General features: G+C 42.5%; 1 protein-coding gene across 1 annotated transcript; it reads left to right on the plus strand.

The window, feature by feature from the left end:
* The first annotated feature begins 188 nt into the window (after nucleotides 1-188).
* Nucleotides 189-16,200, plus strand: dusp3a (dual specificity phosphatase 3a). The gene is made up of 3 exons (XM_079372315.1): nucleotides 189-723; nucleotides 8,348-8,580; nucleotides 12,147-16,200. The coding sequence occupies exons 1-3, from the start codon at nucleotides 530-532 to the stop codon at nucleotides 12,374-12,376; spliced, it is 657 nt and encodes a 218-aa protein (XP_079228441.1). The 5' UTR covers nucleotides 189-529; the 3' UTR covers nucleotides 12,377-16,200.
* The last annotated feature ends 2,156 nt before the right edge of the window (nucleotides 16,201-18,356 follow it).

The following is an 18,356-nucleotide window of genomic DNA, read 5'->3' on the forward strand; positions in this document are numbered from 1 at the left end:
ATTTAAGATAGGCCTTTAATTTGTTCAATTAACAATAAGTCATCTTCTTCTGCAAGTATCCTCTGTGTAGTACCACAAGGTTACATATTAGGCCCAGTTAGTTTTCTCTTAATTATGCTACTGTATGCGTAATTAAACTCTATCTATCTATCTATCTATCTATCTATCTATCTATCTATCTATCTATCTATCTATCTATCTATCTATCTATCTATCTATCTATCTATCTATCTATCTATCTATCTATCTATCTATCTATCTATCTATCTATCTATCTTTTATTTTGAAAGGTTTAAAGGGAACTTCATTTAGCTACTGTTATGTGCTTGACAGGGATAAAGAAAAACTGTAGAGCTCCCTCCCGCCTCATCGTCATCAGACACCTTTTAGACTGGAAGACAGCGCGCGCACGACTCACGTGCGAAGGTAAAATGCAGCTGAATAACCGGACTAGGCTCACGAGTCTAAGGCTGACTGTAATCATCTCATAAAGTTTAGAAGAAGAAGAAGAAGAAGAAGAAGAAGCGCCATGAAGAAACACCTGAGTCCTTCTAAACAGCAGCAGCAGCAGCATCAGCAGCAGGCACCGGCTGATGTCCCGGCGTCAGGCGGCGAGGTTACCGTGCAACAACTCAACGAGCTCCTGACCAACGGCAGCGGCTTTTACAGCCTACCGACGCAACACTTCAACGAGGTGTTCCCCAGGATTTACATCGGCAATGCGTGAGTCATTTATCAATTCACCAGAAAAGCTTTCGGTGACAGGCACAGAAGGACAGGTTGTGTTATTTTAAAAATGTTTCAGACGCTCCTTAACCAGACGCGTCAATGACATGTCGGGCAGGACGCACGCACACACGCACGGCACGCACTCACTCACGCGTTCAGGGCGGTTCTGTTTGTTATTTTTTTGGTGTCTCTGTCTGTCACAACGGATGAAGCGACAGCCTGTTGTCAACAAATGCTCGACAAAGCAGCGTTGAGCAGTGGCGTCAACGCGCCTCAGCAAAACCAGACAGGTGGATATTGTGTAACAGTGCAACACAATAGTAGTAGGCTACACTGGAGGCACAATCGATTATTGTTTTAATTTAAAGCAGATACATTCTAAACCTCGATTTCTAATGTGAAGGTCGGACATAGGGACATTGTTTTTTTTTTGCTCAGTGAATCCCTCCATCATTAGTGTCAGTGCCGAGTAATAATCACGTCTTCACCGAGCCGCTCCCATCACGTTTACAGCAGGCTTCAGGTTGACTATTAGGCTTCCACATCTACAAAAAAAAACAACATGTTTATCGACTCCATTCATAAACTGCTAGAACCAAAAACAACAGGCGGTCTCTTCTGCAGAACAAAGAGCGAGGAGGAGGAGGAGGAGGAGCGCGTGAATGTTGAAGTCGTGAGAGAGGGATGATGCCCAAAGGAGAAATATTGTGAGGTAGACCAGGCACATCTTTTATACACGTTTATGACCCTATAATCACGGGAAAGGTGAAACAATAAATACAGGGTCAGGATTACAAGATCAGCATCAATAGTGTGATTTGTTTTTAAACATTGAACTAACCTGTTTTAATCACTACTTCCAGGAAAGAAACCTGTTGTGAAGCCAAAATTGCAGTTTTCCCTACAGAATATGTTAAAACCCTTAATAAGGGTTTCCAAATAGTAGATCTATAGGCCTACCTATTTGACAATTTAGCAATCTTTGTTTGTTTGTTTGTTTGTTTGTTTGTATACGCCTTGTTTAAAAAAAGAAGTCAAACATCCCACTTATTTTAGTGAGTTCGTTTATGGCTTGTTAAACCCTGGTTAATATTTCAGCATCTTCTAGGTGTTTATGGAACAATCAACTGTGATTTTTTTTTTTTTACGGAAACCCTATGAGAGGACATGCATCCAAACTTGTTATTTTAGCCCATTTTCCCATTACAACGACCCCATTTCGGTTATTTTCTCAAATGTATTTCTCTATAGTCTCTGGGTAAAAGTGCTGGTTTTTCCCCGAAGATAACGAACCGTAGTTTTGTCTAAATCACAAGAAATGAACTCTTTGTAGCCTAGCGGTAAAAACAGAATTGTTAACCCAGAGATAAAATAAATAACTGAAGAAAACAAAACAACTGGCCTACTTGTTATTACTGAAAGAACTGTGGATATCTGTTTAGGGTTTCTTTAAATTAATATTTCTATTACCATTTATCATAAGCATTAGGCTAATTGTAAGCTGTTGTGAAACTTGTTGAACAATGGGGAGCTAATTGTCTTAGCACAAGAAAGGTAATTTGTTTTATTTGAGACGGCAAACAATTAGTCGTTCAATCAATAAGCCAGTTGACAGAGTAATCTGTAACATGCATTCATAGTTGTGTACTCTGAATGTTTGAACAGATTGAAAGAATTAGACCTTCTATCTTTCTCGGTTGCCTGTGACAGACTCATTTGTAAGGCACGGTTCTCTGGGGAGTGAGTGAGCTCTGAGGTGCCTTATTGCCTTTCCTTAGCGGTTATCGTTTGGTGACGACAATGTGCAACGCTAGCTATCGTTAGCTTAGACAAATTCAGAACATCAACAAACAATTGAGCACAACACAGAGTCAACGACAGAGCAAACCGTAGAAAAAAATGACACGCAAGGTCTAAAGCTAAAATTCCCAGGCTTTTTTGTTTGGCTTTGTTTGTTTTCTCACAACGCGAAATTTCCCACAAGCTAATGTAGCCAAGCTCCATTTTAAGGGGATGGTGTAAGCCAATTTATCCAAACTCCCAATGGGGTTTTTGTCAAGTATATTAAAGAGCTAGTAATTTGTAAATTACTTATCAGCAAAAATGTTGAACTACCACATTGTGGTTGTTGCCGCGTAGCAAAGCTAAAGGTTGTTTTTGTTTAATTGCATCATGCTGTCTTAATGGAGTAGTTAGCTAGCTTGTTAGCCTTCAACGTCAACAGCTAATGTGATCAGTAAAACTAAAATGATGTAATGCGTCAATGAGTTAAATGTAGTTAAATCGAGGAATAAACTATGTAGCTAACTATACAAAGCTAACCTTGATGTCTGCTTAATATATACTAACTCATGCAACATTATGCTGGATGCTACAAAAAATAGCTACTATGTGTTTTTAAATCGAGCACTATATCCAGTTTAAAGTAGTAACAGCTGCTCAGGACAAAAAATACAGTGTATAAATACTCTCTGTATATTAAACATGTCAGAGGCCATAACATAAATCCATGGTTATTGGTGGACTTGACACTATCGGTTTTGTAATGAACATGCCGACTATTCATGAATTTACAGCTCAGTGTTCCTGTAAAGCCGGTTCCTGCTTTTTTCATTCGCAGTACAGATCATACATGACATGTTCAATGTGCCTGCTCAACAAATATATTCATTAAGAAATGCTGTTTTTAATCAAGAGTCAAGAACCTGATAGGCCGATGTATGTCCCATTCAAATGCAGGATGTGCAATGAAATGAAAAATGATGAAAAATACACTATAAAATAAACCAAAACATCACACTTGCAACAATCCCCATATACTATTTTGTTCTGTATTAAAGTCTGTTATTTTAAGCTGACACTTTAATCATGAAAAATGCAGATTGTTGGATTTTTCTTTCATCGATCAACCTTCAGATGAGAAATGGATGCCCACAATTATGTTTTTTGTTTTTTTACTGGAAGATTGCAGTTGTTGAATGAGTATGACTCAAGCGTCATGTTGGGAAAACCAGCTGAAAATTAAATAGATGTGCCACATATGATATCAGAAACACAGAACAAAATTTGATTTAGTCACCTGCCAAAATAGCAAAGCTATTTCTTATGTAGCCTGTAAGGTTTCTAGACATGAAATTAGAAACCGTCCTGGATTTAATCCATATTAGAAGTCATTTTAAGGTTTCAAATATCAAGTTTGTTTGAACACTTAGTGACGAAGAAACAACAGCAGGATATTTCAAGTGCAATATGGAATGTAATGGAAGCTTTTACAGAGCAGCTCTTAATCTTACTTTTATGGATTCATGGAAGGCAGCAGATTTAGGGATGAGTCTCTGTGCCGTCCATCATTCGGCTCCAGCCACTGCCAAGAAGGAGGAGGAGGAGGAAGAGGAGGAGGAGGAGGAGGAGGGGGACAGAATACAAGCACATTACTGTACCTCGGTGCTACAACAGAATCAATCCAAACATGCCAATCTGCTCAGCCAAGTCTCTAATCAAAGGGCTGCCAGTTTTGTTCTCTCTTCAACAGATCACTCCGTTTACAGTGGATGTGAAAGACGGACTCTGAGCTATTAGTTTTCTCTTTGGAAGAACAGATTTTGATTTCTAATGAGGAACTGATTGTCCAATGATTGCAGAGCACAGTCTGAACATTTGTGGTGAGATAATTAGTTAATTGTTTTAGTGTATCACAGCGCACAAATTGAAAAGGCAGTGTAATGCAATGTGATAGTACAAATGTCTCGGGCAGGGCGAGATGGCGAGGTCGTATCGATTGTTGATGAAAGCCTGCACCTCGTCCACTATTTCCACCACTGGGACCCACCAAGCCTTTCTGCTGATGTTTCCTATTAGTTGTTCCCTGTTACGGCTTAAATTGTGTTCTCAGATGTACACAGTATGGTGCGGTCGACTCGCTCTTTAGGTCACGAAAGACTCTGAGGAAAAGGATAGCTTTGTCCTTGAAGAAATTCATTAACATGTCTCAGAATGGCAGCCCCGAGGGGATTGAGCGCATGACCCATTTTAGGCTCCGATCTATAGTTTGAAGCAACGTTTTCTGTTCTGTAACAATGAAAATAGGATTATTCCCTGGGTTCTCATAAAAACCTAAGGTGTGAAGGCTGCAGCAGACTCTGACGTTTGTCCGTTGAATTGTATAGAGGATGTGTATTTGTACATCAGTGTCGAGGTTTAAATAGTCAGTGAAAAGACTTAAAGAAGGAGGCAGCTATCAGGTGTCACATTCCCTCCAAAGTCTAGTGAACACATGTTTATACTGCACTAAATCTTCTGAGGAACATTCTTCTTCATCTGATCAGATATTGTAATGTGATATCATAATTAGTGCCCGACCGATAAATCGGCCGATATTAGCAATTTACCTGACTATCGGCATCGGCTCATTTGATCTGCTACTACAAGATATTTCATCTGTCGAATAGTGTTTAATTTGAGGCTCGCAGTTCTCTGCCACCAGCAGGGGGCGATATGTGGCTTAGAACAAGCATGATCACTCTCCAGAGTGTCGAGCGGAGATGCAAATTGCATGCGTGGTTATTTTCCAGTTGAGTGACCATCTTGTCTTGATATGTCTGTATATTATATATCTTCATATATCTGCATTTGAGGGACCGACGCAATAAATATACATCTATCTCAAGAGATCAAAGATAACTAAGAAAGATATCGGCCCCAAAACCCCATATTGGTCGGGCCCTGATCATAACGTTTAAGTCATCTTGTGCTTTAAGTGAGACACTTTGAAGAGGCCGCTCAAAATGTGATTAAATAAATAACCTTTTAATCCCCTGAAAAGTCAGTTGCTAATCTGTCTTGCTCCACAAAAAGATATTTTTCTGGCTTATTTAGGGCCAACGTGAAGAGTTCAAATCAATCTTATCACGCAGAATAGTTTTTGCAATTTGCAATTAGAAAACACATCTGTGGGAATGGAGAGAGTTTTAAAAACTGATAATCGTAGGTGATGTCAGTAACCTCACTTTGATGAAGCCATCAGTCAAATGTTCCCTTCCTCTAAATGGATTATGACTGTACTTTACAACCTCTGATGCTGTTCTCAGGTCAGACGTAGTCAGCACTATGAGACCGCCGCGTGCTGCTCAGGGACACACTTAAGGTGTGGCCGTTTGCTTTGAGGAACACTTTGGCTCTTTGTGAAGCCGCTCTTTAATAATGGATGCTGTGGGACTGCAGATCCCAGGGTGAGGACGCCGGGACCGCACAGGTAAATAGGAATAAAGCCATCGGCTGTGAACTCCATTCAACCCGCCGTGCTGCTCTCTGCATTGTGTTGTGTAGAAAAAGTCAAGTGAATGTGAACAATGCTGCTTTGGTACTTTAGTGAAGTTTCATTGTAAGTGCTCATACTGTGCAGGTAAGCATTTACTGTAAGCATCTACTCAATCATTTATACCCACAAGCTTTAGCTGGAATCTGATTTACTCAGAATAAGAGCGGGAATAATGTGACGTGATTTCTCACGTCTGAAGGAGCCTCTGCTCTGACAAACAAACAGATGACCTGCTTCATCCCTGCTGCAAACACCGTAAAGCAAAATGGTGACAAGCTGGATTTTTTTTTTTTTTATTAGTTCTTGCAGGATGTGGGGGGGGGGGGGGGGGGGGGGGCTTGCAGTCCCCACCTCATGGGAGCTGCCCAGGGTCACCTAGCCTTCGCCTCACCAGCCTCGTATTGACTCTGAGCACGCAGTGCTGTCAGGCCGAGCATTTTACATGGAGATTTATGATTCGTGGCCCGGCATGAAGGCAAAGCTACAGCAAAAAGCGAGCCCTCAAAAAACAGGAAAATAAGCCTTATAAGGTGGGAAATATTACAACAAGAGTGAGAACATTTCACTTTGATTCAAGAAAAGATGTTTCCTGTCCCCCACAGACATGTTCAACTCAAAGAGTTTAGGTATATTCTGAAATGAGCCGATACTGATATATGATACAAATATGTATATGATGTGTTAATATCGGCAGTCAGATGAATCGGTCAAGCTGAACCTCAAACAATATAATGTTTTGATTATTTTACACATCGGTCCCTCAGTAAGACTTTTGGATGATTTTGTTGTGTTCGTCTCTATCGGCTGTAATCTGGTGCAGTGTTTGTTGTTGAAGCATAAATTCTGTCGAGCTAATTAGTGCCACTAAATGTTCCATAAAAGTTTAATATAACAAACACAAAGAGGCGTTTATCTCCAATCGATGATCACAGCCTTTGGCCAGGTTGGACTGAGGCGTGGAGCCAAGCAGGCGCTGTATCCCTTTGTTGGCGTTTGTTTGCTGTGTGGGCTGCTTTTGAATGAAGGCCTAATGTTCGGGGTTGTACTCCTAACAAACAAAGTGCAGAAGAGCCGCAGGGAGCAGATTTATTGTTTCCTGCAGGTCGAGCAGATGAAGATGGAGTCGAAGCTACTGGAGTGCAGCAGGCTGAGAGTAAAGAGATCAAGATGAAGCTCGTCACACCTTTCTCTCTCTGTGCGCCGTGTTTCTCTCTGCACTCGCACAGATCGTAGAGGAAGAACACGTGGAACATGTTCTGCTATCAGAGTGTGAAAGAGAGCCGGCCTTTATTTTTAGAATCTGTGAACAGAAAGTGTCTTCATATCCTCTGATACACAGTGATACCAGAAATGAAAACTTCAAAAATACAACATTATAAAAACTCAAACGATTAATCGGCCGATATCTTTCTTAAAGATATCTTCATTCATTCATAAATAAATGGATAGGTATAGACTTTTAAAAAGACACGTTTTTTTTAACAGTTAGGGTTAATTTGTCAGAATAACAGCAGTGCACTTAAATTGAATGAACCTTCTTATATCGGCATATCGGAGATAAAATCAGCTGATACAGAAGTCACATGATATGCTAATATCGGCCGATATCACCAGCCAGGCTGTAACACTACTTCCTGTTTCAATGCCCCGGCCCGGGCTCTATGCATATGCCTGTCAAGTTTTGTACGTGTTGTATCGAGCCTCGGAAACACAAACAGGATCTTATAGACACCCGCTGATGGGGAGATGTCACAGGAAGGGGGAGGGGCTTCCCACGGCGAGCGCCACAGCTACCTGCTTTACGGCTCTCTGGTTTCCAACCCGAGCTCCTAAAAATGACACTTGATTTGACATTAACTGTATTTTTGTTCCTTCGTACGTCACCCTGTTGATCAACGAATCATTTCTGATTTAAAGCAGGACTTGGCTTCACGTCTTTAGAGACGTCTGTTGTTTGGCTCTTTATCCAGAGAAGTGGAGATAATGCAGCACAGCCTGCTCTTGAACACATGCAGAGTGTTCGGGGAAGGTGCAACCTACATTGTCATAATACAACTTAAAATACATTCTGCTGATGCAGTTCTTTGCTGTAAATGTTGGGCGGTATTATTAGTGCTGTTATTTATCTCAGGTGTTCTGCTGCTGTTCGTTCCTCATTTCAGAGAACAGAAGAGTTTTATATCATCATCAACAGGGGAGTGGATAATAAAAAAGCTCCAGTCATAGACGACAGCAACTTGCAGGAGTCATCACGTTAAAGTATTTCTGCTTTGATCCTGAATCTTGTCCAAACCTTCTCAGGTTCGTCGCCCAGAATGCAATGCGTCTGCAGAAACTTGGAGTGACGCACGTGCTCAACGTGGCGGAGGGAACCTCCTTCATGCACGTCAACACGAGTACGGAGTTCTACGCCGGCACGGGCATCACGTACCACGGCATCCAGGCCAACGACACGGAGCAGTTCAACCTCAGTGCCTTCTTTGAGGAGGGGGCTGATTTCATCGACAAGGCCCTCGCACACAACAACGGCAAAGGTCAGGTTTGTGTGTGTGTGTGTGTGTGTGTGTGTGTGTGTGTGTGTGTGTGTGTGTGTGTGTGTGTGTGTGTGTGTGTGTGTGATGTGCAGAAGCCCATCCCGCGTCACTTTGGATGTCGCTCCGGCCCTCTTCTGTTCAGGGGTACCTGGCTGCTCATTTGACTCTTTTACTTTAATGAACTTTGTCTCACATGATTACTTGTCAATAATCATGAATCCACAGAGAATAATTTCCAGATTTTTCCATTTCAGAAAAAAAGTCTAATTAAGCACAATTTTAAAAATGGCCTATTTAACGGCACGTTGACCAAGCTCATCACTTTCTTCAGTAACTGAGAGTTTGAGGCTCCAGCTTTAAGCTCGTTTGTTTCCACAGGTGCTCGTCTGACAGAGGATTAGAGTCCCGTGATTGGACCGTTATATGCTTTATTACTGCGCATCTTTAAGTGAAGAAAGACTAATGTGTTGACTCTGATCATCTGAGGCTAAATCTGCCACACTCCTGAGTCCTGCTCCATATTCCATTATCAGATCAGGAGTGTCGAAGTCAGCGCTTTGAAATGATTCCACGCATAAAACGCACCTGCGGCACCGAATCCTGACCCACCTCAGAACAAAACAAGTAATGCAATTCAAAGATTCATTAGGAATAGTTACATTAAAAACCGCTAACCAAAGAACTGAAATAAGAGGATTTGTTTATTTACGTTTCATGTGTAAAGTTTCACATGTGGAAAAGCTGAAAATGAAATGAAATCCCAGGTGGACTCTGCTCTTCCCCGCCAAACATAAACACTTTCCAGCCTCTCCTAAAGCTGCGACTAATTTGGAGTCGATGTGTTTAATTAGTGTGATGAACTTTGCTTTGGATTTATCGTCAGCTGTGACACATAAACAACGTCTTATTTCTCAGGCAGTTTTGCACAGAGTGAACTTTTAACGAGCACCGTGTGGAGGAGAGGAGCAGCCGAGGGTGAAGGATAAAGGAGCATCCACAGGGTCTCTCTCTCTCTCTCTCTCTCTCTCTCTCTCTCTCTCTCTCCTCTGTCCTCGCTCGGCCTGCTGTTGTAGCCTGACATTTCGTGACCTCTTGCTGCCGGCTCTGAAAAGGTCGCAGGTCTCAGATTTTAACGAGGCGCTGCGTCGATGCAGTGTTCCCCGTGTGCGCTGTGATGACGCATGAGGTCAGTGTAAGAACTGTGCGGCATGCTGAAAAGCTCAATCTGAATATTACGATTACACACGAGCATCAACAATGATCAGCGCTTTCACCCAATCAGAGCTCTTCAGATTAAAAATGGATCAATGACTGCGTGAGGTGAACAGACCATTATCACCATTATTATACTGCAGTACAAGACGCTTCACATTTTTTACATGTAACATGCAATGTATGATTCAAACAGTTAAAGCTGAACATTGTAGAAGTAAAACCAGTGTACATTACACTTATAATGCTTGTTAGGTATACAATCCCCCCCCCCCCATGGTTGTAACAGCTGCTTCATTCTGGGCAGATTTCCAACATTTTTGGGCCTAAAGAGCAGGTTGCCACTGGTATCTGATGAGATAGCCTGACTTGTATTCTGGATTTAAATTCCTCCCAAAGGTTTTGAAACTGTGCACAGATCAGGAGGCTGTACAGTTCTGTACAGCTTGTCTCAGTGTGAGCACAGGGCCTTCCCTGATCTCGCAGTGTGAGCTAACAGTCCTCCGTCACATCTTCAGGAGCTCTCGTGTCAGGCCGCGTCGAAGGTGTTTCGTCTTCTGATTCTATTAAATGTTTTCAAAGAACGGATGCTGCTCATTGGCTGAAAATGTTTTCACAGATTCGCTCTTTGAAAAGACTTTTCTTTTTCTCTCTTGGATCTGAAGAGGCAGGACGTGACGCTGTGGTTTGTTGAGCACTTTGGATCAGCTGCATTGTTAGCGAGTGACCTTTTTGTCCAATATTTGTCTGCACTGTATCTGTCGGCTCGGTTGACCAATAAGTCAATGTGTAATCTGATAGTGAACTTTAAGATGTCCGGTCAGTTTAAATATTTAATGTTTCCAGGTTTGATTAAGAATTTGAGCTTGAAATAAGAAGTGACGGCCCTACGAGCGAGCGAGTGATTGAGTGAGAGAGTGAGTCGAGTCCTGAGCCAGAAATCCAGCGTGTCAAACAAGAGGATACAGTAGAATCAACATTGATCTGTGGCAGGCAGGGTGATTAGGAATTGAAGAGGTCATTTCATTGGCAGCAGACTGTCCTGGATGGAGAACAGAGGAGGGAGAGGATGGAAGGAGAGTCTACTACAGAGGAGACGAGGGTATCACCAGGAGGGGGGGACAGGGCTTCAAAGAAAGTGCCGACTCTGCAGATCTGACTTCAGCGCCCGGCACATCAGCTGCTCCGTGAACGCTGCCAACTTTCAGATTCCTCCTGAGCTTCTCGGACTGACAGTGATGAAAGTGTCAGTCAGATAGAAGCGCCTCTTAAAGGGCAAAAAAAAAAGAAAAAGAAAGCAGTTAATAAGTGCACAGATAAAGACGCAGACGTGCAAGTAGAAAAATCAAGGTGTGATGTACACGCGGAGTCAGCTCTGACTGAGTGCAGCGTGCATGTTCGCTGTCTGCAGCACAGATGATTGACTTTCTCTGCAGCAGAGGTCAGCTCGTTGGATTTGCATCTCATGGCACAAAAGATGCTTCGAAGGCAACTTTGGTCCCACCATATGTTCCCACACTGTTTTTTTATTTTTTATTTTTCACACACTCCTCCGGAGATTCTGCATGATTTCACATCTGCATTACATTCAAGTTGGCTATGTTAAATCATTTTCTACACCACGTGTTTTTAAACAACCTCATCTGTTAGTTTAATGATCGACAGTATCGATAAAGCTTTAAAAAAGAAAAAAAAAAACCCAGATGTTAATCCTTAATTCAAACTTTTTTTTTAGGTAGAAATCGGGGGATGTGGATGACGAGTACGACAGGAGGGAAAGCAGCCACAGGTTGGATTAGAATCCGGGCCGCCTGCAACCCGTACATTGGGCGTGCGCACCAACCACTGGCATCCCGGCGCCTCCGTTTATTCATCGAACGTTTGGTGCTGTTGTCAGTTGCTGGACTTTTGTTCAGTTCAAAAGTTGATCAAACATTCAAAAATGAGCCGCAGCCTCCTCAGCAGTGCGTCTCAGCACAGTCATTACATAAAACCTTCCTACTTCATCGTATGGCTGCGAGTGCCCCGACCTCGATCAGATCAGATGGAAATCCGTTTAAATGTCGTGTCCAAGCTGAAACGCAGCCGCCACTAGCAGGAGCCATTAACCAGCCCAATGGACGGAGGGCATCTCGTACAAGCAGCACAGATAAACTGGCATAGAACCACCCGACACTGCACTGTCATGAGGACTGAAGGCTGCTCATGTTAGACATTATTTACCATCAGACAACGACTGTTTTCTTACCGTTAAAGACGAGACGACTGTTCTGAATGTAAACGTCAGGAACGTCCCGACGTAGTGAAGGATTCATCATTCATTTATTCTCCTTCCTCTCTTTTAAATCCTCCAGGGAAAGTTTACGTCCACTGCAGAGAAGGCTACAGCCGCTCCCCGACCATGGTCGTCGCTTACCTCATGCTGCGCCACAAAATGGACGCCCGGCTGGCCGTGGCCACCGTGAGGCATAAGAGAGAAATCGGCCCCAACGACAGCTTCCTTCGCCAACTGTGCCAACTGAACGAGAAGCTGGCCAAAGAGGGCAAACTGAACGGGGAGGTGGGCAAGCTAAAGACCAAATAGAAGCAGGGCGAGACCCTCCGCCCTCTTCTCCCTCCCATCATGCCTTTCACAGGTTTTCAGCTGCTCTCGGAGACTGACCCCGCCCTGACCAAACCAGCACCCATCTGACAACGGGGGGTATTCTGAGACACAAACACACACGCATTAATCTGTGTATATAAATCTGCTTCATGCACACACTCGATCTCACGCACGACACAGCGTTTGTCTTTCTCCGGTTCACGTCCGTCACCGCTGCTCTGTGACGGGACGTCCTCTTTCACAAACACACAAACACACCTCTTTTCTTTCTCAACTCCGCACCTCACAGATTTATGTGCAGACGTGTCGCTGCGCCTGACCGAAAGCTCCGCGTTTCCGTCGCGTTCGAGCTGAAATACTGAAAGCATTCCTTCAAGTTCCACAAGTCGAAAAAAAGGTGAAAACTTTGCCCTCATTTTTTTAAGATTATAGCACAATCATTCCATAGTTTTCCACTGCCGGGAGTGTCGCTGATGTCTCTGCCTAGCAGGAGAAATTCAAAATGAAAAAAAGGTCACACAAGATGCAGAGAGATAAAGTCAGTTATGTTGGACACAGGAAGTGAAACATGAACAGATAGATCCCAAACATTCCATAACAACGGGGGGAAAAACGGCGTGTTTCCCAAAACTCGATCCTCAAAATCCCCTTTTCTGTACGGGCAGATATTTGATGCACAAAGACACATTTTCACAATCGAATGCACACGCTGTCGCTCTCTGTAGCGTTTCAGTCGGCACCCTTGACTCTCCGGCCTCGAGTTCGACGGAGGTAGCGTTCACGTGTCGAATCACAGCGGCGGCAAAGGTCGAGCTTGTTAAGAAGACGTGGTCGTCCACGAAGCAGCTGATGTGACGAATGTTCATTTGAGCTAAATATGTAGAGCGCCTGAATACAACAAACACAAATGAGCTCCTTCGTTACCATGGTGATCATAACCTGCTCAGGAGCAGGCTATGTGTTCAGCATACGTTACCATGGCGATTTATCCATCGAACTGAAAATAAGTTAACCTTTAAGTCACCCTGCTAACTGCAAATGCTGCTTCATGGAGCAGGCTGCAGATTTATAACAACGTTGCAAACAAACTAAGAAAAATCAAAACAAAAAAGAAGGAGGAGCTAAAAAAACAATTTCTGCAGGAGAAAAAACCCGATCTTTACATTCCCGGACTTTCTTCAACTAAATCAAAAAGAAAGATTTATTATCATTTAACACTCGTCCACTGTCACGCCCAACAGTCAAGGGTGCCACCCACCTCCAACAGAAACAGTCTCGGTCATCACACCGGAGAGTCATCCACTGCCAAGTCCCTGACACAGTATCCAGTTCCACTGTTTCATCAACACAGTCTGTCAGGTCCATACACAACATGTCAACATGCCTCACTCCTCCGAAGTGTGTGTGTGTGTGTGTGTGTGTGTGTGTCACAGCTGTGCGCACACGCTGACGTTTTTCTGGTAACAAAGCATTGCGATATATGTCAATACCCCATCAGATATATAGAATGTAATCACATCTAAGTATGAATATTCAGGCTGTAGTTGTTCCATATACAGGTAAGCAACAGTACATTTAAATGACACTATTTATTACCAGGCATAATACTGTACATTAGGTTGTCTCACCTCATTAAAGGCCCTATTTATTCCTTCTTTCATATATCTGTATACATATGAATATATACATGTATACTGTATATACATAATTGTTGACATATATGAATGTACAAGCAATGTGTCTATAACGTGTAGGTATCGCCAGTAAGTCTTTATATATCATGTTATATTTGTGTATGGCTTCCCCGAGAAGCTCCTCCATACCTTGTTTTTTTTTTCACTTCTTAACATGTACATTCATATTGAAATATAATGTACATGTGTAAAATGTTGTGTGTGTAATTGTGATGGTTTCCGATCACAATTGTGGAGAAGTCGTTGGGTTTCTTTTTCAAGCTTAGCCGGGACACCGAGGCCGAGTCATCGCCGTACTCATGCAGCGTTTCATTTTCTGTGCTGATGCTAATTTGAGCTGAAGACGCGGCGAGGTGCAGGTGGCAGCATTAGAGGGTCATTGACTATCCTGTGTACACGTCATCATGATCATACCATCAGAAAACACTCACAGCTTTTATTTTCCTGCACAGGCGTTTCTGTTTCTGACTAATATGATTTTTTTTATTTGGATGAAAATGAAAGGATTCTTCAGTGTAGATTCTGACTGACCACAGCCAGGAGAAGTAAAGAGAGGTGGATATTGTCAAATGGAGTTAAAAGCGAGTGCAGAGGGTCTCAAACAGTCTCGGGAGTTGTGATGCCTCTACACGAGGATCGCCCTGATTCTCACTTCATTCACCGTTTTTTCCCCCATCGACTTCTGACCCCGTCATCCGCTCATCTCATACACCTGAAAAATGTTTCAAAAAGAAAGCACTGCGTCCTGTTCTGCAGTACACACAAGAAAAATAAACTGGAGAACATTTTCAGGTGATGCACGTGTATCACTTCATTTACATCTGCATGAACCCCAAAACACACAACAATCGAGTCTCCCCCTGTTAACAAAGACTTACGTCTAAAGGCAGAGCGAGCCACTTACCTCTGAATGCAAAACTGAAATAGTATCTGTGCCAAGTGACTTACTCTGCTCTGAACTGTACATGTGTTTGATTGGCTTCTTTGTCTTCTAAACGGACAGGGGTTGCTCATAAATCTGCTCCACACTGCCCTCCTTCTGAATACACAAAAAGCAACAACCATATCGAAGCTCTTCAGTATTTCCAGTAAAAATTTCTCTTGCAGTAAAACTTACAATTTGGCAAATATTGAGAAAACAAAGTCTTCAGAGCTGTCCAGGATGAGGGTATGTTCTTATAGCATCAACTGCCGACACCAACCTGCTTATTTCTTCGATTCTTGTCAGCTCTGACTGCAGAGGTCATGTCTGATAATCCCTCTTTGGCAGCCTTACTAGCCATGGTAGAAGTTTTCTGTCACATTTTTAGACCCTTTTTACAAAAAATTGTTCAACTTTCTCTATTTTTGGAAAGAAAGCAAAGTCAACCTTAAAAAGAAATCTTCTATGATGGCTACACTGCTGGTTTTTTCACACCTTTTATGCATTTAAAACAGATAAACACTGCCACCTGCTGTTCAACCAATCAAATTGTACTTCTCTTTCAGCTGACTAGTATGTGTCCATAGCTAAGTTAAAATCCATACATATGTTTTGTGGTCGAATTCCATTTTTAAGATATCTTTTTCTCTCTCATGTGAAATGTAAAATCCCTTTAAAGGTCACATATTATCCAAATTACACTTCAGCATGTTTTTAAAATGTATTATTCTAACATGTGTCTCTAGTCTGTCTACAAACCCCCCAATCTTGAGAAAAGTCCATCCTCTCCGTCTTCTGCCTGCTCCACTTTTCAGAAAATGTGTGCTCAAACAGACCGATTTTCAGATTTTCCCTTCATGACATCACAAAGGGCAGTAGCCCCTCCCCCAGGTGGGTGACACTCCCACAGCTCGGTGTTTGTTCTGCCCTCTGAGTCTGCCTTCTCTCCGTAAACAATAGGACATGGAGCCAGAAAGCACAGAGTACACCCGAGCCCTTCCAGAGAGGGGGCGTGGTCAGACAGCTCATTTACATATTTAAAGCTACAGACACAGAAACAGCCTGTTCTGAGCAGGGCTGAAATAGAGGGGTTTATAGACATGATCAAATACAGGATCAGAGTGGATTTACAATCAGACACTTCACACACATGTTTTGGGACCTCTGAGACTTATTTAAACAAAATGTTATAATATGTGACCTTTAAAACAGTTTCATTTTGTTCTACAAGGTACCAGTGTCATTTTGTGGGTTTATACTCCAGGTACAGTACAATGTATAATCAAGAATGTCCAATGTGAAATGCCATTAATGTATAATGTTATATATACTGAGTATGTAACACGCACTAAGGCAGATGTGAATGCTGTATTTTTTCCGTCACAGCTGGACTCTTGGACGTTTGATATTGGATCTAGTGATGTGGAATTGTATAAGAAAGATTGTCTTTGATTTATTTGCCCGTGAAGTGAAGCTTTTTTTATGTGTTTTGTTACAGTAGGATACACTAAGTGTACTAAGACCTACTCTGTCCTATTTAACATGAAGCTGAGTTCAGCACGTCGTTATCTGTGTTGTTTTTTGGTTGAGTCAGCGATGATGTTTGTGAGACAAGGACCTGACAGTAATTGTAAGTCATTAATAGTGCTTGTGTTCTCACTTAGAGCCCGGTGGTGGAAGACGGTATACAATTGACTTTGGAACAAATTTGTATTCCCATGCGGAGCAGTTGAGACATCTGTGCTGAAGGAGGCAAAAACCTGAGACGTTTAAACCCTCGATGTTTACCGGCTGAAGCCGTACGTCATGGAAACTTACCAGATGAACTTAAGTAAAGTGTTTGCAATGTGATCGACTTAATCCATCTGGGAGAGTAGAACAAACCTGCATTACTCACAAATACTGTCTGGCCCCAGTGAGGTGTCATCCTGTTTTCTTTAAGCTGTTTATCACAGAGAGTTTTAGCACAAATAAACCCACTGCCCGACTCCTCCAGGAGTCCTTTACAGTCAGCATCTTACCCCGCAACAAACCTTCATTTCTGTTCAGCCACAGATGTCACTGAGGGATTTGTTGCAATGTTTGGTTGGTTGTGTTTTTCTTGGGTATGTTTATTTAGTTCACCGCCGTCGGCATCTCTACAAACGCATCCCAGCGGTACGGACACAGCACCCCACCCAAAGCCTTACAGTAAAGATCGATTCTTTGATTGTGTTTTCAGTTTGTGTTTCTCACTTCACGCAGCAGGAAGGGACGGCTCCCTTCACAGAATGAGACGTTGTTGAAGTGCACTTGATTTTGAATTGCGACGTTATTTTTCTTACCTTGGAGAAGTCCCGTCTTTCTTATGTTTGAGAAATAAATGGCTGAGGTATTAACATGTGATCATGAGTGGCTTACTTTCCTGAAACTTAAGACGTTTATTCTGTAAGAACAGATGGAGATTAAATATCAACAACAAAAGTTCAGCCAGGTAAAAACATCACTGCATCATGAATACAGCAGCATACAAGTCCACTACTTCTACCTAGCAGCTGCATGCTAGCTGCAGTTAAACTAATAGGTCCAGACTAATGTAGAGGTCTGTGATTATCCTCCGAGCCTCATCTTAGTGAGAACTTTCTGATTTTTAAAGTAAATATTTCAAGTCTTATCCTAGATGAGAAACCGTTTTTTATGTTGTTTTCACTCCCACACATTCAGGCTGTGATTACCCCCAACTGTGTCAGGGCTCTTCCTGTTTCCATGCATCTCTACCCACTTAGGTTGTCTTCAGGTAAAGAGGGGCGGAGCCAGTTCATTGGATGTCATGCACCTGGGCAGGTTGGGTCTGAGTATTTAAACTGGCTTCTCAGTCTGTATTTGTCTCTCTGGTCAACACGAGCGTTGGTTTGTAGCCTCGACAACAAAACACACGATCACCAATCAAATGATCAGCAGACGGCAAAGGTCAACATGACCATTATAAGCTTCCCTGAAACGTCTTATGTCGTAGTAAATAAATGATTTTCTACACATTAGGTGTTGATGTGTGAAATAGCAACAAAATGACTCCTACAGCTTACAGGAGGAAGAAAATGACATTTAGTGTTGAATCTGCTCGTCTGTGCAGCGACACTTCGGCCAGCGATAACAGAGACACATTGGCAAACCGTCTGTATCTGTGCATTTACCTTTGTTTAACCACCAGGTGGAGGCAAATCCCTGCTTAAACGTTTCATTTGAAACAAGCAAATCACTTCAATAAGGAACAGACAGGAAAAGAAAGAGACGCAGCGAAGTCAGAGGGGGAATGACATCAAGAATGGGAATGAGATGACAGACGGAGCCTGAGAAAGCCTTC

This window comes from Symphodus melops, assembly GCF_947650265.1.
Source record: "Symphodus melops genome assembly, chromosome: 21".
NCBI classification, from domain to species: domain Eukaryota; kingdom Metazoa; phylum Chordata; class Actinopteri; order Labriformes; family Labridae; genus Symphodus; species Symphodus melops.